This window comes from Natrix helvetica (genome assembly GCF_964273705.1).
Source record: "Natrix helvetica genome assembly, chromosome: 1".
In the NCBI taxonomy this organism is placed as follows: Eukaryota; Metazoa; Chordata; class Lepidosauria; order Squamata; family Natricidae; genus Natrix; species Natrix helvetica.
The window spans coordinates 41,006,592-41,029,806 of NC_138548.1; the positions used below are offsets into that span (position 1 = coordinate 41,006,592).

General features: G+C 40.2%; 1 protein-coding gene across 2 annotated transcripts; it reads left to right on the plus strand.

Annotated features, from left to right (window-relative positions):
- Positions 1-2,560: 2,560 nt before the first annotated feature.
- Positions 2,561-23,123, plus strand: SLC25A29 (solute carrier family 25 member 29). 2 transcript variants are annotated; one of them, XR_014174049.1, is made up of 6 exons: positions 2,561-2,936; positions 7,857-7,900; positions 11,154-11,237; positions 15,349-16,141; positions 20,165-20,282; positions 22,518-23,123. XR_014174049.1 is itself a non-coding variant. In XM_081937892.1 (4 exons), the coding sequence occupies exons 1-4, from the start codon at positions 2,903-2,905 to the stop codon at positions 16,105-16,107; spliced, it is 921 nt and encodes a 306-aa protein (XP_081794018.1). In that variant the 5' UTR covers positions 2,561-2,902; the 3' UTR covers positions 16,108-19,530. The 2 variants fall into 2 exon arrangements, 1 of the variants encoding a protein (XP_081794018.1); XM_081937892.1 differs by lacking the exons at positions 20,165-20,282; positions 22,518-23,123 and having other exon boundaries at positions 15,349-19,530.
- The last annotated feature ends 92 nt before the right edge of the window (positions 23,124-23,215 follow it).

The following is a 23,215-nucleotide window of genomic DNA, read 5'->3' on the forward strand; positions in this document are numbered from 1 at the left end:
CATAACATAAACTAAACAAGTTTATTTGAAAAAGACTCAGGAAGCAATTGTCAGTCAGTCATATATAAATTATCTGCTAGATTATTTCTGGATGTGGTATGCTGTACAAAGCCAAATAAAAGCATGATTAATGTAAAGGGCTGCAATTTTTAGCCAGCTATCTTATAGATCTACTCCTTTCAACTTCCTCATAAATGGAAAATTACTTTAAAATCAACAGTATTCTGGCCTCTGGATACATGAGTTTATGAAGATTTATGAGCAACTATAAAAGAAAACTGCTTTCTTATCCAGCTTTTTTTCATGCAGACACATAGGAGAGATGAAAAATGGGCAGAGAAGATGCTGTGTGACATGCTATTCCTGGTGACCACGATGCCCACCAGGCTACCACAGAAGGGCATTTGTTGGTTTTACAATTGGTTTCTTTTTTTAAAAGGCAAGGAAACGTCAGTCTGCCAGCCATTGCAAAAGCAGCAGGAGTGCCAGCCAAGGCAGCTGCTTCCAAGCAAATCAAAACTATCCTTCGTTTGCTGGGTCATTTGGCATCAGGTCACTGGATACACTTACTCATGGACTGAGCCACTTACAGTTGAGCATGTCATGCATACGCACTTTCTGCACTCTTTGCATTCACTCTGAAGTGTAGTTTGTATGATTCTGAAACAGTATCTTCTGTATACCCAGCTGTTGTGGCCCAGCAGGATCTGGTTGAGTTGCTGATGGACTCGGATAGTGAGGAACCATATGAGTCTGCCCTGGATGATGTGGAGGACCCTGTGCAGGGTTCAGACTCAGAACAAGGACCAGAGAGGCTGGTTGGCCACCAGGAGGTGCCTGAGGCATGGAGCAGTGGGGACGATCAAAGGCAGTTTGTCCCTGATGCTAGATTGAGAAGGGCTGAGAAACTGAAGCAGCAACTCTGTAGGCATACTCACAGAAGATGATTAAGCACAGGTGGTTGTGGATTGGCCCCTCCCAAGAGAGATTATAGGTGAGGCATTGGGAGGGGACATTTGCAGGAAACAACCGTTCGAATTAGTAGTTAAGAAAATCTATTGGTGTATTCTAGCTGTGTCTGTTCGTTTGGACTATCTGCGTTGCTTCATTTGAATTATCTGGGTTGCTGCAGAGCTAATCTATTGAATGTGAGTTGTCTGGGACCTCAGCCAAAGGATTCGTTATCTCAGTAATTAAATAGTGGCAAACAGCCAAGCCTGAGTTCTGGTTTATTCACAGGCATGGAGGGGGGTCAGAACACCCAGCTATGAGCTCTTAGCTTATGCTACTCCCAGTTGTGTTCTATAAAAAGTTATACAATGAATCTAAGTTGCCCTAGACTAGTGTCTATGGAGATTCTCAGTCATCTAGGTCATGCTTGTCCCAAAGGTGCTTTTTCAAGAAGCAATTGTTTTTCTTTGGAGACGTTTTGCTTCTCGTCCAAGAAGCTGCAGAACTGAAGAAGCTTCTTGGATGAGAAGTGAAACGTCTTCAAAGAAAAACAAGAAAGCCCAGTTGCTTCTTGAAGAAGCATCTTTGGGACCTCCAAGAGTAGTGTTTTTCAACCTCAGCAACTTTAAAGATGTGTGGAATTCAATTCCCAGAATTCTCCGGTTAGCATGGGGAATTCTGGGAGTTGAAGTCCACACATCTTAAAGTTGCCGAGGTTAAAAAAATACTCCCTGTTGAGGAGTTTGGGGTTTTGTTTGTGATACTAACAAAGCTTCCCTCCCAAAATATTAACAGGCAGCATACATCTCAGGTGACGAGCAATGAGTAATACTAGTAGACAATAACAGATATTATTGTGAGATTAATAAAGCTGCACTCCCAAAATATTTACAGGCGACAAGCACTGAGTAATACCGGCAAGCAATGTCTGCATGACAGATATACCCATGGTCAACCATAATTGTTTATTTAATTAATCCTAGGTTCCCAGGACACTGGACTGCAAACTAAAATTCTAATATTTTTCCCCAAAAAAATTGCTTCATGGCTCAATGTGCCACACAAATGCAACCATTACATTCGCCTTGGAAATTCTCAGGGCCACCTTGGTCTCTGACAACCAAAATCACTTCCGCTTCATTGTGTAACTTTTTTTTAAATTCAAGCCAAGACAAAAAAAGCACCATATGTTTTTAAGAAGGTACAGAAACAAATGATGCATATATTCAGTGTCAGTAAACAGATAATAGAGCCCTCGCGCCCTCGATGCGTAAGTGCCCCGCACCGTCCATTGAACAAGAGCCAGCGCGCCGCCCCTAAAGCGGCCTTAAACCCGCGGCAGCACCTGCCCAGCTTTGAGCAGATGCGCTGCCACAACAGCAGGAGGCTGACATTCGCCCGGCTCTAGTAGGCGGCGCTCCCTCCTTCCCCGGCACCACCCGGAGTCTTTTGCAGCCGCTGCCTTCCAAGTGGCAGGATGCCGCCCAGTGGATCGTCCAATGAACGGCCGGAGCGGAGGGCTTCACTGGAAGGGCGTTGTCTCGCAAGCGGCCTCCTATTGGAGGTTGCCTTTTCCCCATAAGGCTCGATCTCCCCCCCCCCCCCTCTCGCTGGCGTCAGAAATAGAAACGACTCGGTCGAGTTTGGCGACAATCGAGAGAGGAACGCGCCGGCTCGAAGGGCGCCCTGGATTTTCCCTGGCTCGCTGTCAGAACGCAAAGGGAAGCCGAGGAGCCAAAGAAAGGACGAGTTTCCCGCATCGCAAAGAGCCTCTGGATTGCATTCCTCCCTCCGGCCTTGGAGGAAGCCCAGCTCCCTCCTTTATTCCCTAAGGAAACGCGTTACGGTACTCGGAGCCACAAGGTGCATCGCCACCCTAAAAAATAAAAGCCGGAGCAAAGGGCATTTTAAACGCTTCAGGTTTGAAAGCACGCGTCGGGCAACAGCGATCATGGCGCTGGATTTCCTCGCAGGCTGCGTAGGAGGTAAGAAGCGGCGCCCCGAGCGATGGGGAGGATCGAGGTTGACAGAGTTCATGCCACGACGGTGAATGGTTTTGCGTAGATCCGGGGCGGCGGGCGGGAGTAGAGGGGGGGTGAGGGGGGAAGGCAGCTGCGCTAGGCAGGCGATGGCCACCTCTCCCTCCGCGGCTTGGCGCACTGCAGTGAAGATGCGCTGCCCACCCGCCCGGAGGAGGCCGGGAGGGGTTGCATTCATGCGCAGCCGCTTAGAAAAAAAAAAGGGGGGGGTGTTAGGAAGAGGCACCCCGAAGCCTCCACGCGAGCGGTGATTTTCGTTTGTGTGCTCGATTTGTTCGGATCGGCATACGTGGAGAGATGCTTCTCTCTCCGCTTCTCCGCTGACCCCATTGTCCCTTTCTGAGATGGATTGGCTTTCACGCTGCGCAATCGGCGAATGGCTGCTGGGAAACGGGCTGGCTTCGGGTGGGTCGGCTACCTCTCCACCACAGCCTGGCGAGGCTATTGTGCTAAAGCGGAAACCGGCTCTTCCTCTTTTATCTTCTCCTCCTCGACCACTTTCCAGGCCGGGGACTGATTTGGGCTTAGAGCTTGGCTCCAAACCCGTAAGGGTCTGTTAGGAAGAAAATCCTGTTAAGTGTAATGGGAACCAAATCCTAGATGTAGTCTTAGAAAAATTTAAAGTCATACTAAAAACAAGTATATCTGGACTCCCCATTTGTGGGCTGGGGAGAGAGAGCTGAGGTACTTTGAAGGCCAAAGCAGCCCAGAATTAATTTCACCCATCTTCTGATTGCTCTTTTTGCATGATCCCCCCTCCCCACCCAGAATAAATGGGATACACATTCCCATTGGGGAAGAATAGACAAAAATTAATTCTTACAGGGAAAATTCTTGCTGTTGCTTCCACCAAAGTAGACCCAACCAGACTTCTCTCTCCACTGATTGTGGGACATTGATTTTTTCTTTTTAAAGAAATGGGAAGGCTTATTAATTTTCCTACTAAGTGTTTAAGGTCCGTTCAAACTATGCTTTTTATTTGCACTGCCTCCACACAGATTCACAGTACAGTATCTCTCCAGTCCCTTTCATTGTGAAATCACACGAGAAGCAGCTTCTTGTAATCAGTTTATCTGAAGTGGGAGGGTGATGTTAACTCTGAGCCCTGGTACATAGCAAATGATAAACCGGCTTTTCCCAGCTAGATTCTCTCTTACATTTTATAGATGGGAGGGAGAGGGAGTGTAGAAAACTATAAAAAACCTTTTCAGTTTTTTTTTCTTTTCTGACAACTTTCTGGTTTTAGTCATAGCCTCCCAGGAATTTTGGAATTTGTTCAGAACATTCAGAAAATACTTTTGTGGGTAATTTAATTTCACTTCCTCATAGTTGTTTTTAATGAAGTCCCAGAATATAAAACAAAGTTGCTTTGTTGTCATGATGATATAAGTAACCTTTTCCAGTGTACTCGCTCTTGTTTTCATTTCTAGCACAGGATATTTATTTATTTGCTTTCCTCCAAGCTGCAGCTGAAAGTGGCATACAGAGTACTCCCTTCTTTAATTTTTCTTGCAAGCAGTCCGTGAGTAAGTAGGTTGGACCGAAAGAAACAAAGTCATGTTTGTGCCTTAAATTTGTACTTGAGGCTTTCTGATTCTAGCCTGTGGTTGCATTATATTGATTCAGAGATGCTGGTAATCTCTAGCCAATGGAATCCTTCCCTTAGTTATTAACTTCTCTGTGTCATTATATAGACAAGCATGCTGTTCTTCAGAAATTCAGCTCCAGCGTTTAAGTCATTTAAATGTAACTTAGAAATGGTTTGGCAAGGTTTTAACACATTTAACGCTGCAGGACATGTTTGTGTTTTTAAAAGAAGAACTTAAAATGCTGACTTGTTCTAGGATTTATCCCCGCCTTACTCCCAAAGATAAATGTGTATGTATGTAAGTAACCTTCCCCTCCAAAGCTTGTCCTCATTTCCTATAACAGATGCATACAGTTGTATTAGTTGAGTGTAGTGTGAGCAACCCAGATTTGTAGATGGTTGCCTTCCTTTTAGCCTGTGTTGGAATTGTTCACAAGATGCAGGAGTCACGAATGCCTTGCAGGCAGGGTGTGTCTGTCCTGCCTCCTACAAAACAGGCTGTCAAGATTTGGGTGGAAAAGATAAGCTCTTCTGAAGAAAAGATAGAAGCAAGATAGGGGGCTGAGGAATGTAGGAGGAGGTGTAATTTACATCTATTCTAGCAAAGAAAGAGAACGGGGTGGGATTTCCTCCCCCTCCCTTTGTCCAGATAAGGATTATGGGAGGTTTTATTTGGCACAAAAGGTTTTTCTTTAGCCCAGAGCATCAGAGTAACTGATTTTGTGAAGATAAAAATAAAGGATTGAATTTTCTTAATAGGATATTTGTAATCTTTTGGAAAAGGATTTGTATTAGAGCTACGGTGATACTTCGTATTTTATTTCCATCATTTGAAAATACTATCCATACAAGCCATTTCTGTTATTTTTTTCTTATCACACTAGTGGTGAATAAATTTACAGCTTTGCCTGTACAGAAATACTAACCTGTGCTGGCTTAACTGCTATGCTAATATATCAGTCTTCTAGCTGAACATGTAGAGAATTTATCTACAAAACTTGCAAGGATGCAAGTTATGTAGTTTTACATATTGAAAAAGTAGCTTCATTGATGGAACAGGGATCATATGTCCCTATCCTAGCTTTCTATTGGCCAAACACCCTAAACCTGGGCAGATCAAAGGCAGCATTGGTTCCCTTGGAGCCAAAGACCTTCTGGTCCTTCTGAAAAGTTTCCAAGATTTGAGCCATTAACTTTGCCATCCTGTCCTATTTCCTGCTTCAGATAATTTCCTCCCCATTGAAACTAATTGATGATAATGTAGAATGAAATTGTTCCCCATCCCTTTCTTACAAAAGGAAAATGGGTAGGAAATAAGGATTTATGTTCTTTTCTCTTTAAAATGGCAGAAGTACCCTATAAAGAGTGGAACTTTAAGCTTGCCTGAGACAGTAAATATTTAGCTCTGTTGATGAAACTAATCATTTCCAACCCAAGCTTCTATCATGTGCAATGAGGGATAAGTTTAAGGTTGATGAAACATTTGAAGTTTTTTCAACATGTAGCTACTGGGTTTTTTAACATAGTTTTGGATAAGCGTGTATTTTCCAGAAAAGCATGGAGTAGGGAAACCTGTTTAATTAGAAAAATATTGTTTGGACTGCATGATGGGTGCATATTGGAAGCATGGCCTTTTGTGCTCAGGAATACTTTGCCAGATTGAATATTCAGGCTAGTTTTTTTTTCTTGGGGGGGGGGGGGAACTAATTGTTTAGTGAAGAGATTGAGATGGCTTTTCCCCTGCTTGGTATTTCCCCCACTTCATTTGACTTTTAGCCACATTATATTATTTCAAATCATGTAACTTTAAACATGTCTGTCTTTAGCAAACTCAGGTATACAGTACTAGATGTACTAGATGTTATGTGATAAGACAGGAAGTAGTTTGCAGAAGTATAATAAGGACAGTGACTTAACATTGTTTTATCCCAGATGTATTGTCCGCAGATGGAATCTACTGTTGTAGTTTTACAGACCCTGAGGCAACATTTCCTGTATATTTTTTCAACTGGCCTTTTGTCAGCTAGAATGAAAAGTGAAGTGTCTGTCATTTGACTTTCTCTAAGTTGTCACCATAGTTTGCTCAGGTGGCTCAGTGGCTAAGACACTGAGCTTGTCGATCAGAATGGTTGGCAGTTCGGCAGTTTGAATCCCTAGTGCCCTGTAACAGAGTGAGCTCCCGTTACTTGTCCCACCTTCTGCCAACCTAGCAGTTCGAAAGCAGGTGAAAAAATGCAAGTAGAAAAAATAGGAACCACTTTGGTGGGAAGGTAACAGCGTTCCGTGCGTCTTCAGCGTTTAGTCATGCTGGCCACATGACCATGGAGACGTCTTCAGACATCACTGGCTCTTCGGCTTTGAAATGGAGATGAGCACCACCCCCTAGAATCGAAAACGACTAGCACATATGTGCAAGAAGAACCTTTACCTTTAAGTTGCCACTGGGAAACTGCAGCTGACAACAGTTGTAATGGGCATGCACTTATGGGCAGGCCCCAATATGTCCATGTAGCACCTCAGTGCACAGGCTGCACTGGTTACCATAAGCTTCCAGGTCCAACTCAAGGTACTGTTTTTTACTTATGAAGCTTTTCATGCCATATGGGGCCTTGTTGTTTAAGGGACTGCCTTTTTCCCAGTTACATCTGACAAGACTGGGTATGTTCCAGGAGCTATCTTTAAAGCCATCTTTAAACCATTTGGTGGGACTCAGGAGGTATGCCTTCCTGTCACAAAGGCTGCCTGCCCCCTGGAAATAGCCCCTCCCCCAGGTTTGAGAAAGTTGACCCTGACTTGTGGTTCTTATAACAGGCCTTGAAGGCCTAGTTTTCCCCCCAAAAATCTTTAGCTTAGGTGGAATATATGACCTGAGGGCAATTGTGCTATTGTGGGAATATTGGCTCACTAGTTACTGCTATTTTTTTATTGTTTTGTTGTGTTAGCATTGATTGATTGATTTACCTGCATTTTTAATGTTATCCTATCCTTTTTATTTTCTATCAGCGTCTGATCTTTTTCACCAATTGTAGATGGATTAGTACCTTGCTGTAAGGCAGGGGTGACAAACTCTCGGCCCAGATGTGTCACACCCACCCCCATTTTAGCAAAGGGGGAAAAAGTTGGGATACGTCACATGATGACAACGTGACACCGTGCGTTTGACACCCGTGCCCTAAGGTGTATTTAATGTTTCTATTTGCAAATTCCTTAATAAATTCATCTATTTTAAATAATGGCCTCAATTGCATGGTCTCATTGTGCTCTCTTGTTTATTTCAGGTGCTGCTGGTGTACTGGTAGGACATCCATTCGATACAGTTAAGGTGGGTTTCTTTTCACAAGCTTTCTTGGAATATGTGATTAGACTGAAGGCAGTACTTGCCCGTACAAATAGAACAGGGAAAAGATCTAGATATTTGAGGCCATTTAAGTATAATACCTCCAAGAGACCTTCCAATAGATTGCAGTTATACTAAAACCCTGCATCCCATGTTGCATTCAACGTTCCACAGAAATGGAACATTTAGAGTTTCAGATTATATCATCTCTTGTTCAAGGCACTTAAAAAGTGTTTTGAGACATATTTTAATGACAGTTCAATGGCATCTAATCAATCCTAGATATAGTTTTGAGAATACATAACTCATTTGTACTAAAATAAAAATTTTAAATGCACTTTCCTTAATCCTGCTTTATCTGGTACACTTATTTTATTTGCGTTTGAAGCAATTAATTTGTTAATTATATTGACCAGATGACTGTTTGCTGCATGATGAAACAGTCTTGCTGATTTAATGTGCTTCTTCCCATCCAAGAAAAGATGTTGTGAGTTTTCAATGACAATTTTTATTTTCTTGTTTAAGACGTGGATGTATATTGACTGCGGTTGGAGAGTTCAGTACTAGATTATTTGTCAAGAAAAAAATTTGACTTTGGGTAATATTCACAGCTACAAGGAAGTCAAATAATATTCAAAACAGGACTGTGAAATAAGATACTAATAATGGGAGTACAAGGATTTCAAGTTGCAAACATATTGGCATTTTTAATTCAGGGAATCCCTCACTAAAATATATGGGGCTTATTTTGGAATATGAATGTGCAGAGTGAAACTGTATGCTAAGAATGTAAATAAAAACAAATGGACTTAAATCCAAGTATTTCAGCTTGTATGAGAATTATGTAACCTTTTTTGAAGAGAAAATATGCTGAATAACACTCTGTAAATAACCTTAAAAAGTAAAGAAATAGTTAGCCATATAAGCCTTGAGAAATGTACCTTCTTGGCTTATAAAAGCATTTTCTAGTTATTTCATGCCAAGAAATAATCTTTGCTATGGATTCATTCTATTAAATTGCACAGAACTTCTTTTCACATTGTTTTTTATCAGAACAACTAGGAGTTATACTTACTCCTGCATATATTATAACGAACAGGTTCACAGAATGAGTTGGCACTCCTGAATTGAAATTTATTTTAGTTCAATTGTTTTGGTGTATTTATATTTCACTTATCACAAACATGGTATCTGTGGGATGTTTAAGTGGATATTCACTGGCTACCTTAGTTTAAAAACAATTATTGCATCACATACCCTCAAACTGTGTCTGGGGACCAAGCTATATGAATTCTTGAAAACATGTTCAATGTATTTGCTTTGTAAGAAAACTATCATATTTGGGAGGTTACTTAATTTATCACAAATCACCGAGAGACTTTTATAATTTGCACAATTTCAACATGGAAACATAAACAATTTCTTCTATAAATACACATACCTATAAAGCATTTATCTTAAATGCTTAGCTCGCTACTGTGTTGTTAAAGGAACAGTGATATGGCTATTCACACGGAGCAGGGGGAATCTGTTTTGCAGATTTATTTGAAAGCACCAAGAGATTAGCTTTCAAGATAATATGGACAGGATAGTATCATTGCTTTATTTTAATCTAATTTATTTTAATTGCTTTTGTTGTTTTATTGTAATAAAACAACTGATTTTACAGAAAGACATTTATTAAATCTTTGTTAAGCCTTACCTAATATGACAGTCTTTTTCTGACGAAGCTGAACAATGTAGCTCGGCACTATTTTTTCTTGAATGCTATTTTTTTTAAAAAAATGAATGGAATGGAATGTAAAGCAAAGTTTAATAACTTTCAAGTAGCTGTAACGATTAGGCAGGCTGGGTTTGTGGGACGGGGAGGGTAGGGCTTGTAAAATGGGGAAGATGCTGAGCTGCTTTGGAACCAGCTCTTCAAATGGAGACTCCTGCCCCACTTTGTTGATGTAATGTGTACAATTGCTTTGTTGCTTAACTGCCTTTACTTTTTGAGCTAGGGGCTGTCTTCATTAACAGCAAAAGTGTTACTTTGTTGTAGATGACAGATAAGCCTCATCACGGGAGAGTTACCTAGTAAGTATAGACCAGGTGAACATTCTGTTTCTCTCGGTCTTAATTTATTCCAACATTTATGATTAGTTCAAATTTTTATAAACAAGCAAAAAGTACCTTCCCATTTTTTTTTTAGTTTTTAAAATGTTTCTACAGTGGAGGGTGTGGGGTGTGTAATGCCTTTAAATATAATCTGTATTTTCTTTTAAAGAAAAGTCTAACATTTGCAATTTGTTCCCTAGTTTTTTTCTTTGTTCCCTTTTGTGCTTAAAGTTTGTATACCTGTGCTAACAAGCAAAAGCCTCTTAAATTGTGACTTCTGTTTCAGCCTCTCCTTAAATCAGGAACCCATTTTTCATTTTCCCCATACAGCTATGACTGCTTTGTGTTAATGAGTTTTAGGTATTGCTACTGGAATGATTTCTGAGCCCACTCTTGGTATGCTTGTTAGTATTTTGAATTGCCAACATTTGATTGCTACTCACCTTTACAAAATAAGAAGAAAAACTAGGAACCATCTTAATAAAAATGATTTTTTATTAAGAAATAACAAAAATGGAACTCTTACTCTAAAGATGTAATGCTCTTAAGGTTTAAACTATTGTTAGTCTTTGAGATCCTTAAATAGTTTTATATTATCCCGGATCCAAATTGTTCCTCCAAACAGGATTTTCTGACCCTGCAAATCTAGTGTATAGATTGCTGGAATGCATCGTACTAAGATTAGGTAGACTTTTGGCATATTTAAATTGTGAACCTAAGCTTGTAAAAGTCTTGTGGTTGTGGTTCTATAGAAAACAAATGTAATTCTATGCCTGGGGAACATTTTCACTTACAACTGATACATTTTGAGCTTAGCTATTCATGGTTCTATAGATGAGCAACACTTAATTCTTTAGAAACATCAGATGTACTAATTAAACCAGCAATAACTGAATAGCCAAGTGAGGATTTGCCTCACTGAAGATCTTAATTTAACATCCTAGCAAATGACCATTCCATATAGGATATAACATAAATCTGAGTGGCTCCCAAAATGCAAACTCTGTTCTCTTTAATTTATTGTGGCATCTTGTACATGTACATGTACATAACTACGTTATGTGTATGCACCCAAAGGTACTATCATACTATCAGCTGATTTTTTGCCATGTCAGTAATTTCTAATTGCATTTTATAGGTGCGTCTTCAAGTTCAAAGTGTGGAGAAGCCACTCTACCGTGGGACTGTACATTGTTTCCAGTCTATCATAAAGCAAGAATCTGTAAGTAACTTCCTGAATGAATGTGCATGATGGGCCCTTAAGTGGAGGAGGAGCTATTTAACTAAAAGGAATGTGGTCTCCCTTTTATATTATGCTAGTAATACTGGAATTGCAAAACCACCTGATAATTTAAAGGTACCCAGGCCACCTGTCAAGAATGGCTTCGTCCCAGGATATAATAAGGATCATAAACAAATTGCCCAAAGATGTTGTACCAGTTCAACAAACTATCATTTTGTTTGATTATTTTTGTTGTTGTTAGTTGTGAAGTTGTATCCGACCTACCACGACTCCATGGACAACATTCCTCTAGGCCTTCCTGTCCTCTACCATCCTCTGGAGTCCATTGAAGCTCACGCCTACCGCTTCGGTGACTCCATCCTGCTACTTCATTCTCTGTCGTCCCCTTCTTCTTTTGCCCTAAATCTTTCCCAGCATTAGGTTCTTCTCCAGTGAGTTCTTCCTTCTCATTATGTGGCCAAAGTATTTGAGTATTGATGATTTTAGATATAGCTTAATTATTATTGAAAACTATTTAGACCAATATTTATTGCTGAGACTATAATCCACGAAGACTTTTGTTTGCAACAGGTTAAAAAAAAATCTAATTAAAAAAATACTGTTTTTGCCGAAAATAAGACAGGGTCTTATTTTCTTTTGACGCCCAAAATAAGCACTTGGCCTTATTTTTGGAGAGGTCTTATTATTTTTGAGGTGCAGGAGGCGGCGAACATGGCTACTTCATGGCTGCTGCTGTGTTGCAATATTTTTAGGGAGGGCTTATTTTAGTGCATGTACTTAAAAACCTGATTGGGCTTATTATCCAGAGAGGTCTTATTTTGGGGAAAACAGGGTAGTAATATAGGGGATTAAAACGTTCAGGAACAGCTTGATTTAAATACAATCCAAGCCATTGCTATTCTTATTTTTGTAAGATAGATATAGATGAATACATTTTAATTGTATAATTACTATATTTAAATGGATTGATGAATTGATTGTAGATGGTTACACTTCACCCTCCTTGTATCTCAGTTTTCTCTTGCTAGTGGTCACCAAACTGCTTTCTCACAACCTGAAATGATCAAGACCAAGACTTGACTACATTCTTTTAAACTGCTTCTTCTAATAACTAAACTTTAGCAGGGAGTGTCAACAGTTGACCAGCTTTAGTAAAATACAGAAAAACATTTAAGGAAATAATGACCAAAAGTTTTTTTTAAAAAAGTAGGCCAATGGAAAGTGAGTATGCTTAATAAATGGGGAACACTGGGTTTCTTGAAAAAAAGGAAGAAAAGAAGGTCCCACTTAAAATATTTATATTTCTGTGATTCAACTTCTATATGATTATTTGGAAATAAGACATCCTGAGTGTAATAGGACTTACTCTCAAGTAAGTATATTCAGCATTGCAGTGTTAGACACATAGTATCCAGTTGAATACAATAAGACACTGGTATTTTCTATTGTGGGAATATGAATGTAACATCTCCCTTAGCCTTCTGAAAGCAGCTGTGTCCCATGAATGTCCCAGAATCACATAACAGATACTAAGCACAGAACTATGATCTTGGGAAAAGGCGGGGCTCCTTAAGGCATAGCAGATGGATACTATGTACATGTTCAAAAGATAAATTCTGAAATATTGCACAAAAATATTGCACTCTCACCCTCACTAGAAAAGATCATAGTATAATACAATAACATTCACAACAAGCCACAAAACAATAACATCAGCAGTAGCACTAGTGGCACAGATCTTACTGTGGCTGATAATCTCCAAAGGGCTTCCAGGCTTCACTGCCATCCAAAGCTATGAGATGAGGCCATTCCTCCGTAGTTCCATCTATATTTGAGTTTAGTTTAATGATGCAAATTGGGTGGATGTTTGATACGCCTAGCAGGTAGTGAAAAAATGCAAATTCACTCATACCTGGTTGTAACCGAAGTATTGCTGTGTCAATGCAGTAACAACTGGCACAAGTTTAGAGTATATCCAGAGATATGCATATATATCCAGAGATATGCAGTGCTGCCGGTGGCTGTGCTTACCGCGCCTGTGGCTTTCCTACACGGGGCGGTCCCAGGGAAAGGGAAACCACATGGGCTGCAAGGCTGGGCCGGTGAGCAGCCATGGAGGTGCTGGTGGTGGGCACAGTGATGGATGGCGGCTATCTGGCCTAAAACACGGTGAGCCTTAGAGCCATGCCCGCTGCCTTGGCCCTGCACCCTGGCCATGCGCACAGGAGGTGGTGAATGCCCAGAGGGCAGGACTGAGATGGGATCTAAGGCTGACCGTGTTCTGGCCGGATGGTGGCCATCAGATTATAGATTAGTGCCTGGTTGTCCTGGGCCGGGCTGAGGCACCAGTCCTTCGCTGTTTCAAGGGCAGCCCCCCACCGGCCAGATCTAGCCACATCTTGAGTTTGACACCCCTGCTGTAGACCATTCATGTAATGTGTTCCTGTTTTAGGGCAGGATGCTTAATTTCATTAGTATCCATCTCTGCCTCAAAGTTTTGGAAGGTTTGGGGGAAATGCAGAATTATTTCCAATTATGCCCTCAAACAAATCTTACACAAGATTTTTTTCTTGCTACTTTACTATTGATCTCAATTCCTCATTTGCAAGATGAAAACTTCAGGATCCATATAGAAAGGAACCTCCACTTCCTCATAGCTGTATAAAGATGTGTGTTTGATTCCTAAAGAGGTGTGCTCGGCAGAAACAGTCAGTCAGGTTTGCGCTAATAATAACTCCAGCAGTTAGTAGTGATAATTGTTGATTCATCTCCTGATCATTAATCTATTTTGTTATAATATTGATCCAATCCATATCAGGGAGGTGGAATTGGTGATAATTTTCTTTGTTCATATTCTGGTATTAAGTAAGTAGCTGCCAAGTATAAAAATGCAACATTGGGCAGAATTTCCTAACCTTTCTGGGTTGACAGCCTAGGGATCAGAAGGGACACCGTATTTTTCAGAGTAGAAGACGCACCGGAATATAAGATGTACCAAGGTTTTGAAGAGGCAAATTTTTTTAAAAAAGTAGGTAGGTAGGTAGAGGGAGAGAGAGAGAAATACAGTAGGTAGGGAGAGAGTGAGTAGGTGGTTAGGTAGATAGAGGGATAGAGAGAGAGATAAATACAGTAGGTAGGTAGGGAGAGAGAGTAGGTAGGTAGGTAGATGTTTCCAGGTGTATTTATCTATGTGCTGGAGAGGGAAATCCCTGACAATATGCAGCACCTAAGACTTGATTCTGCTGGCACAGCACTTGATCAATCTAATTCTCATCAATCACTCTAACTAAAGAGCTTTCCGAAAAGAAAAAAAAGTTTTTGCACTCTGCAAACCTCCCCCAAACTGCCCGTTTTTCATGAAAACAGGCCCGTTTTTTTTTCAAATAAAAGGCATGAATAGCCTTGGGGGGGGCTTGCAGAGTTTTCCTGGGAGGGGTGGGGGGAGGCAAAAAAGAGCAAAAAAACGGGCCCCTTTTTTGTCAAAAAAATTGCATGCATAGCTTAGAGTGCTGCTGGAGGTTGGGGGGGGGGGCAAAAAACGGTCCATTTTTTCCTCATTTCTGCCCTCCCCAGCCCCCAGGAGCTCTCTGAAAGCCTCCATAAGGATATGCACGGCCATTTTTGTGAAGGGGGGCTTCAGGGGGAGGGGAATGCTATATTCAATGTATAAGATGCACCCAGCCTCTTTTTTGAGGGAAAAAGATGTGTCTTATACTCTGAAAAATACGGTAGGTGCCTTTATGCATGCATTTTGGAAACCCCTGATAAAGGGTAAGAAATAGCAGAAAACAGTACCTGCACATTGAAATGAGTGGACTTGGGAATTGTGGGGTATCTTTGGCATTTGGGGGTTGCACACAAATATTCAATTGTTTTGCTGCTGAAAAAAAGAGATCTTTGGGATGTGATTTTGGGGTAGGGCAAGTTGTGCTGTCCCAGTCTAGGAGTACCATGCCTAAAGGATAATTGAGATCTATCTATTGGTGTGCAAAATGAAACATTTGCAGAATATTAAGTTTATTGTATGTTGCTTGAGAAAAGTCTTAAGATTCCTACTCATCACCTATTTGTTTGCTTCGTTTCCATCTAGGCTCTTGGACTTTATAAAGGCATTGGATCGCCTATGATGGGCCTCACCTTCATTAATGCCCTTGTCTTTGGCGTTCAAGGGAATGCTCTCCGTGCTCTTGGAAAGGACACACCTGTACATCAGTTCCTTGCAGGTTCAGCAGCAGGCGCCATTCAGTGTGTGATCTGCTGCCCTATGGAACTGGCCAAGACACGGATGCAGCTGCAAGGAACGGGGGAATACAAATTGAAGTCCAAGAACTACAAAAACTCTTTGGACTGCTTGGTGAAGATCTACCGAAAGGAGGGCCTGAAGGGCATCAACAAGGGAATGGTTTCCACGTTTCTGAGGGAGACTCCCAGCTTTGGTTTCTACTTTTTAACCTATGACTGCCTCACAAGGTATCTGGGGTGTGAAGCGGAAGATAGTTACATTGTTCCCAAACTGCTTCTGGCGGGAGGCATGTCTGGCATCGTCTCCTGGCTCTCTACATATCCTGTGGATGTAATCAAGTCCCGCCTTCAGGCTGATGGAGTTGGAGGCGTCGTACGGTACCAGGGTATTCTGGACTGCATCAGAAAAAGCTACCGGGCTGAAGGCCCAAGGGTATTCACAAAGGGCCTTACATCCACCTTGCTTCGGGCTTTCCCCGTTAATGCTGCAACATTTGCCACTGTTACAATATTCCTTACATACATGAGGTCCGAGGATGGCCAGATCAGAGGCGATTTAAGTGGATGTGAGGCTGGTCCAGTGATCCAACAACCTTCAAGTTTTTAAATTGACTGGAAGATAAAAGTTGTACCTGTTACATGTAAGACGTCATCATTTTTTAAAAAAAAGAATATTTGGATACCAAGAGTATACATTTTGGTCTGTATAAAGCAGCTTTTTAAAAATCTCATTTATAAAAGCAGCTTAAATCTTTAGGAAGACTCTGAGTTGACTCTAGAAACTCGGACAATAAAAGGATTTGCCGTTTCAACATGTGCTCAAACCACCTCTGCTGGATTTTTCCAGTGTAGCCTTGACTTCCAATTCCCACAATCCCCGGCCAGCACATTATTAAGGAAATCCAATGCAGTCATTAGTTGGAAGTCTGTTTCAACATAATGCAGACAGTTCAAAATGGCTACTACATCTATCAATCCTGATGCTAAATTCCTATTCAGACTGTTTCAAACAGGAAGAGAAGAAATGGGGCTTTGAACAGATAATGAAGGCTTGTATGCACAGATGTTACGCCCCTTTCATGTTTATTGGGAGCGTAGGACTAGGGCTCAACACACATTAAAAGGCCTGGATGATTCTCTGTTCTGATTATTGCTCATTCTGATCACTCTATTTGATTTAGAGCCGATTGTCCTGGTAAACGTAGAGCTAAAAAAAACCCATTTGTTTCATTTTCCTGCACTTTATCCTAGGGGAGCTTGTGTTTTTCCAAATAATTTTATCTTATAATTTGCAACCATCTGATCAGTAGCCCTCCTGATGGGAACTGATGGAGATGAACAACAACTGGAGAACAAGAAGCCTTTCCTTGATTCTATATTTTAACAACCTGTCACAAGTCATTCTGTAGATGATGCAAGCTACTTTTTACCATTCTTGTTAATTAGCAATACTTGTCAGGAAGCCAGTAGCCTCTTCCTGCTAATTGTGAATATTTTAGTGCTGTGTATGAACAGCCTGCTTTATTATTTGATCAGTATGCAGTAAGATCAGTATCTCAGTATATAGATAGATGCTTTCCCTGCTATTTTTAGATTGTGGTTTGATTTTCTGTGCTAATATCTACATTTGGCTTTTAATTTTTTTAATGTATGTAGTTGCACCTTGTAAATATTTAAACATATTTTAGTTACTATGTTTTGAGTTGGAAGCTAGAGTATATCTAGCAACATTTTTACAACTCAAAAATGTAGACTATTGTTTTTAGGGTGATGGTGGTAGATGTGCTTAAATTATCATTCATTACTGAGGTGTATGTGCATAATTATGAACTATATGTAATAAGATAAAGGATGAAAGTATATTTAAAAGGATTTAACAGAAGTGTGTTTTAGAGAATTCAGTGATGAAAACAGAAGTCAAGCTCAGTAGTTTTTGGAAACTTTGGTGAATAAGAGACCTATTAAGCCTATTTCATAGCATCCTTTAATAAGAATGCTGCAACATTGTCTCACTGACATCAGCAATAATACTAAGTTAATTGGGTTTTATTAACAAATGTTTAAGGTTGCAGTGCTATACATGCTATATACAAATATCATTGGCCTAGTCATAATATAATATCTCTCAAGGTGTGCAGTCTGGCCAGTCAAACATCTGTTCCACATCACTAAGTGAAGAATTTCTTTTAACACTAGATCAGAATTTTGGCATCTCCTTTTGTAATAATGAAGTCTGTAAGGGTTGCCTATAAGTATTAAGAAATCTTAATTAGCTTAACCAATTAGCTTAATTAATTAGTAATTAGTTTGGCATCGAAAGTTTGTTTCTGTCCATATCTACCTCGCTTAAATATCTGCTCATAATTAATAAAACTCTTGTGAGCAGAAATTTCTTTAATTTTATGCCAACATTTTCACATGGACTTGAATTTAATTCAAGTGGGGAGGGGAGTTTGGACATGCAGAGTATTTTTCCAAATCAATTGAGGAAAATCAACTTAAACCGCTTTGGTGTTACAATTCAAATTGAAGCCATTCTGCACAGTACTATAGGATTGGGTACAATGTTTGCTCTGGTTAATTTTCTCACAAACTGTGTCCCACCATAACAATGTAAATGCGCTCATTCAATCGAGTTGGGCAAAAAGATGATGTGAAATTCCTCAAGTGCAAAGCATGGATTGACTCTGCCACTTACCCATTCAAGAAATACAGTATGTAATGTGAGATTGCCAAGCAGCAAGAACTCGGTGTAATATTTAGACTGAAACTTAAAAGCAGGACGTAAGACAACTATTTCTCATTGCTTCTAAGGACCCTTGACATTCAACCATTTGGCACATCTAGTGGGTCATTAAAGAGCCTTATAAATGCTTATAAATTGCCATTAACTTGGCCCTGCCATATACATTGTTTAAACGCCACATTTCTCACATGCTTTTAAGTACTTCCTATTCTTTTTTCCATTGCTGCCATGAAGAATGTGCAAGCCCAATGAAAAAAAAGATACCATTTGCAGATTTAGCTTTGGATCAGAGCCTACATAGTTATGGGTCCAAAACATCAGCTGAAGGCCATTATTATAGCTGTTGAATTGATAAGATGAAGAAAAACAAGCAATGTGATACAGAACAGAAGTTCGAATGTAGAATGTACCATTGACTAACTGCAGTGGAAGATATTTTTGGGGACAGGTGCAATATGTCTGTTTGAACTCTTAATAAAAATCTAGCCGATTATTTTAATAATAATTCTGCTGGGGAAACCTATAAAACTGGATTGCTGCTTCTATACCATGCAGGTATAGTGGATGTTTTGTCACTACTTGCAGGGACATTCAAATTGAATGTGAAACCCAAGTTGTTTGTTGTGCAACGACACTATTTTTTTTTTGTACAGTATTCTGTAACGATTGTACATAAAAGTAATAAATCTTTTTTTTAAAAAAAAACGTAGTTCTTTCTTTGGTGGAACTAAGATCACCTATACAAAATCAAGGATAAGCAACTTTGCTCCTGCAAAGTAGAAAACAAACATAACAAACATATAGTCCAAACGTTATGTTTGGACTATAAACATAGTCCAAAAATCTAGAAAATTCCCCATCTATCTTTCCCATTTGGCAACTCTTAACCCTTCAATGTTAAGATATTGCCCTTGGCCTGCAAAAGATTGCCCACCTTAGTATCAAGCCAAGATCCTTTTATGGTGAAGCATTTTTGTAAATCGAAAGCTAGAAGAGAAACCGTACATATGCTTTGTTCTTCATGTGGCAATAGTAGGTATCCCAAGGTTCTACAAAAGTCTGAGGTAGAGTTTAGACGCCAATCTATCACTATGCTGTGGGAAGTAAAATATTTTATATCGTAAAGATATTTAGCAGGTGTGGATCTAATGGTTGAAGAAGATTATTTGCAGTCTTTTAATTCCTTTCCTCCAAAATATTCCTGAACAGCATGGGCTGAATAATACAGAATTTCAATACCAAAGTGGCAGAAAATCGGTAAATAAACTGGCACTGGTTTCAAGAGATTTGCTTTTGTGTTACTGGTCTATATACTGCTGAGCAGGAACAAGACAAAACTGCATTACAGATTTACTGGCTTCTGTTCATTAACCAAATTAGTAACTCATGTCCAGGTTATGTAATCCCCCACTTGGTACATTCTAAATTCTCTTGTCATCAAATATTATTTACAGAACATAGCAGGCAATTCAGCAAAAATACATGTGCAATGGAAAGTGCCACCTGCTTTCTCAAGTTTACACAAAGCTACAAATACAGGAACATCACAACATATGGCTCTGCTTGTAGTTTCATACTCATTTTTGGTATGTAAAATAAGTATAAAAGACTTGAGCAATATATTTTTTAATGGGAAATATTTTTCTGGCCACCAAGAGGAAACGGTTAATTCCCTCTAGCTAAGATTTCTTCCTGTTCTGTAGAGAAAACTTCCTTCATTCTCAACTACTGCCTTTAGGTGATTGTGGGTAAGCTCTTCCTTTAGTGTATATTCTGATAAACTCTTGTTGTTACAGGGAAACTGTAATAACGAAAGTTGAAACTAAGATGTATGGAAATGGAAGAACAATGAATAAATTTAGCATAACATAGTAATGTAACTTGCACCACAATTCTTGACCTCATAATTTTCTCCTAGAGTGAAACCGTTTGCTCCAACGTCTGTTGATGGGAAAGGTAATTTGATACGGTCAACTTGTGTCCTGCCACCAGAACATCAGAAAAGGGACATACAAAAGGCAGTATTCCCAGGAGAGGTCAGTGTCACACTTTAGTCACACAATGAAAATCCATGTCAGAGGATACAGATTTATCTATTTGTTTTGTTTTATAAAGTATATGGTTCTGCCCTGGAAGCCACCCTACACATTATTTCTGCAGCAAAAAGCCATTGACATAACAATCTCTCTTTAAGAGTGCCGTGAAGCAGGAAGAGTGTTGTCTCTTGCTTGGTGCAACACATCTAATTGTGTATTGGAATATTTGTATTGCCTGACTTCTGCACTGTAAGGTTAACAATTATTGGCCCTTTGTCACCCAATGTAAGTATTGATAGTTTTGAACTCATTTAGCTCAACTTAAGTGAATTTTGGAGGTAGGAGCTTGAGTATCACAAGGCCAGCTTACACACCTTTATGCTTTTCCCAGGTGTCCTTCCTTCATATCCAGTTTTGGGGATTAATCCAGTGGATTTGCCTGTGTTGGGAAAAGGGAGGCTGGTGATACTGCTTTATTCTTCATAACCACTAGTCTGCAGCACTTCTGGCATCATTGATTACTTCATATACCGTATTTCCCCCAAAATAAGACCAGCATTGGGGCCTATTTTCAGAGAAACACAATTTCAGGGTGACCAGTCCTGCTGGGCAACTCACCTTCCTGCCGCATACACAAAAGACAGCAAGAGTTTGGAGGACGATGCTGTCCAGCAACTGCAGTCCACTGGCCCCTTGGTCGGAGCACTTTGGGGCTGCACAGCCCCTGCAGCATAGGCGAGTTAATTACCTGTCCAAGCAACAAACGGCGGCAGAGCCACAGGAGACGGCACGTAATCTGGATGTGCCACACGACCTGCAAGCAAGCCAAGACGGAACAGGTGGGCAGTTGCGGGAAGCTCATCTTCATGTCTCTCAGCTTGCCTGTGGCTTGCACAGAGCATCCGGATTGCCTGCCTTTACCCCCCATGCCTGTCTCCATCTGCTGCCGGTGCCACTGTGCAAAGACAAGCCTCCCACGGCCACCCACCTGCTATGGCTCAATCTTTAGCTTTCCTGTGGCCCGCACGGCATCTGGATCACTTTCCTCCCCAGCTGCTGGACAGGTAATCAACTCACCTGTGCTGCGCAGGCTGCAGCCCACACACCTTCATCATCTCCGGTGCTGGTCACACAACCCCAGGCTGATGACAATCACTAGGACTTATTTTGGGGGGTAAGTCATATAATAAGCACGTGCTTTAAAAATCAGGCTAGGTCTTATTTTTGGAGAAACACAAAATTAAGAGGTAGTGAAGAGGACATGTCATGTTACTTCCCATTGTTTTGTTTATCAGATCCGGAAGCAGACACTTTCACAACTGACCTCAACTTCCTGGCTGCCTCATTATTCTTAGTACTCTTTCTTGATTCTAGTAGGGAACATTAGAGGCGTCTTCAATTCTTAGTGTGCTAGGAAATCAGTGTCTTGATTGCTGCTATTTGCTCACCTCCTGTAGTGCATTCTTCTCTTGTTCTGGAACCAGACATGTATTTGATTAACCTTTCTTTCCCTTTGGCTAGTTGGATTTTACCCACCTTCTGGGGGGTTCTCCAACTTAGTCATGAAATTCACTTGGCTGTGGCCTTCTTGTTGGCATGTCAATCAGCTCCCAGGAACTGTTTCAGAGCATCTGGCCCAGCTTTTTTTGTCAGGTCCCAAAATAGAGCTAACAGGGAAAGTCTTCTACAAAGACTATTCAGATGGCATTCCTTTATGGGACAAGGTGTCATCTTAAGTTTTGCCTTCTAGCTAAAAGTTAATAAGCTTTCAAAATTATCCTCATCTTTGGAAATTCTCAGAACCCTGTATTTAAAAAGCTTAAAAAACCCTATTGAAATAGATCTGTTCGAGAATTACTACAGAAAGAGTATACCAAAGCATAGTTACTTTCTACTTCTTAATCTTCCTTAAGAATGATCTATTATATTCAGAATCCACTTTTTAATAAAATTAACTTTTAATTATAACATCCAGCAAATTTCTACAACCTCCCACCACTTCCACGGCCTTATTCCCAATGGTTCAAGCCCCAGTAGTGGACTGTGGCCCGGGGGTTGGGGATCCCTGCCATACAGGAAATGCAAGTTCTAAAATTAAGGGCTTTTGTTTGTATTGGACACAACTTTAGCATTTTAGGCATGTCTTAGTCATGCCACATTTCATCTCTATTTTTGTATGTGTAAGAGCAAGTACCACCATTTTACTTGAACCAACTGTTTAATATCATTAATTAGGAGAGATGTCCATCTAGAAGACCATATCCTTTCCACTACAAAAGCAGTAATATTGCCAGAATTATGGACAAAAGGAAGACAATAAAAATTATCCAAAACAAGTTTTTTAATGTGAAGAACGTATTATTTCCTTAACCCAGATACTTGGTTGGCTGGTTATAAATTTGGTGGTTTTTTTAACAATAGACATGGCCTGCAAAGAACAGCTATTCTACTGCAATTCAATCCAAAGTATTTTAATGCTAAGTTCCAGCTTTCATCTGAGAACTCTCAATTACATTGATATGATGTTAGAATTCACAAGCCCAGTGCATCATACCATACAATTGATACCACCTTACCTTGAAGCAACAGCATTCCATGAATTACCCTGTCCCACCGTCCACTGATTGCAGGGAATATGGGTATATTCCAGTATTTGCTAAGAAAGAATGATCTGTTGAAAACATAATCTCCTTTTCTCTTGCAATCATCAGATTTGTTCTTGAAGGTAGAGACCCTGTAGAGCATTATCTGAGAGGTTGAAAGTAGAATAAAAGGAACAATAAAAGGAATGGGGAATATCACAGCAAATGTTTGCTTACGTAATCCTGGAAGGAATCCAATAAAACTTGAAATTTTACTTCAGGAAAATCCATTGTTATCTGGATAAACCAGAACTCCATACTCTTTTAATGGAATGCTATGCAGAAGACAAG

What these genes read in the sequence shown, in the direction of transcription:
- SLC25A29 (XM_081937892.1), top strand. Translation starts at nt 2,903, where the DNA reads ATGGCGCTGGATTTCCTCGCAGGCTGCGTAGGAG. An exon ending in ATCCATTCGATACAGTTAAG is followed by an intron (nt 7,901 to 11,153) that starts GTGGGTTTCTTT and finishes TGCATTTTATAG; the next exon opens with GTGCGTCTTCAAGTTCAAAG. An exon ending in CTATCATAAAGCAAGAATCT is followed by an intron (nt 11,238 to 15,348) that starts GTAAGTAACTTC and finishes GTTTCCATCTAG; the next exon opens with GCTCTTGGACTTTATAAAGG.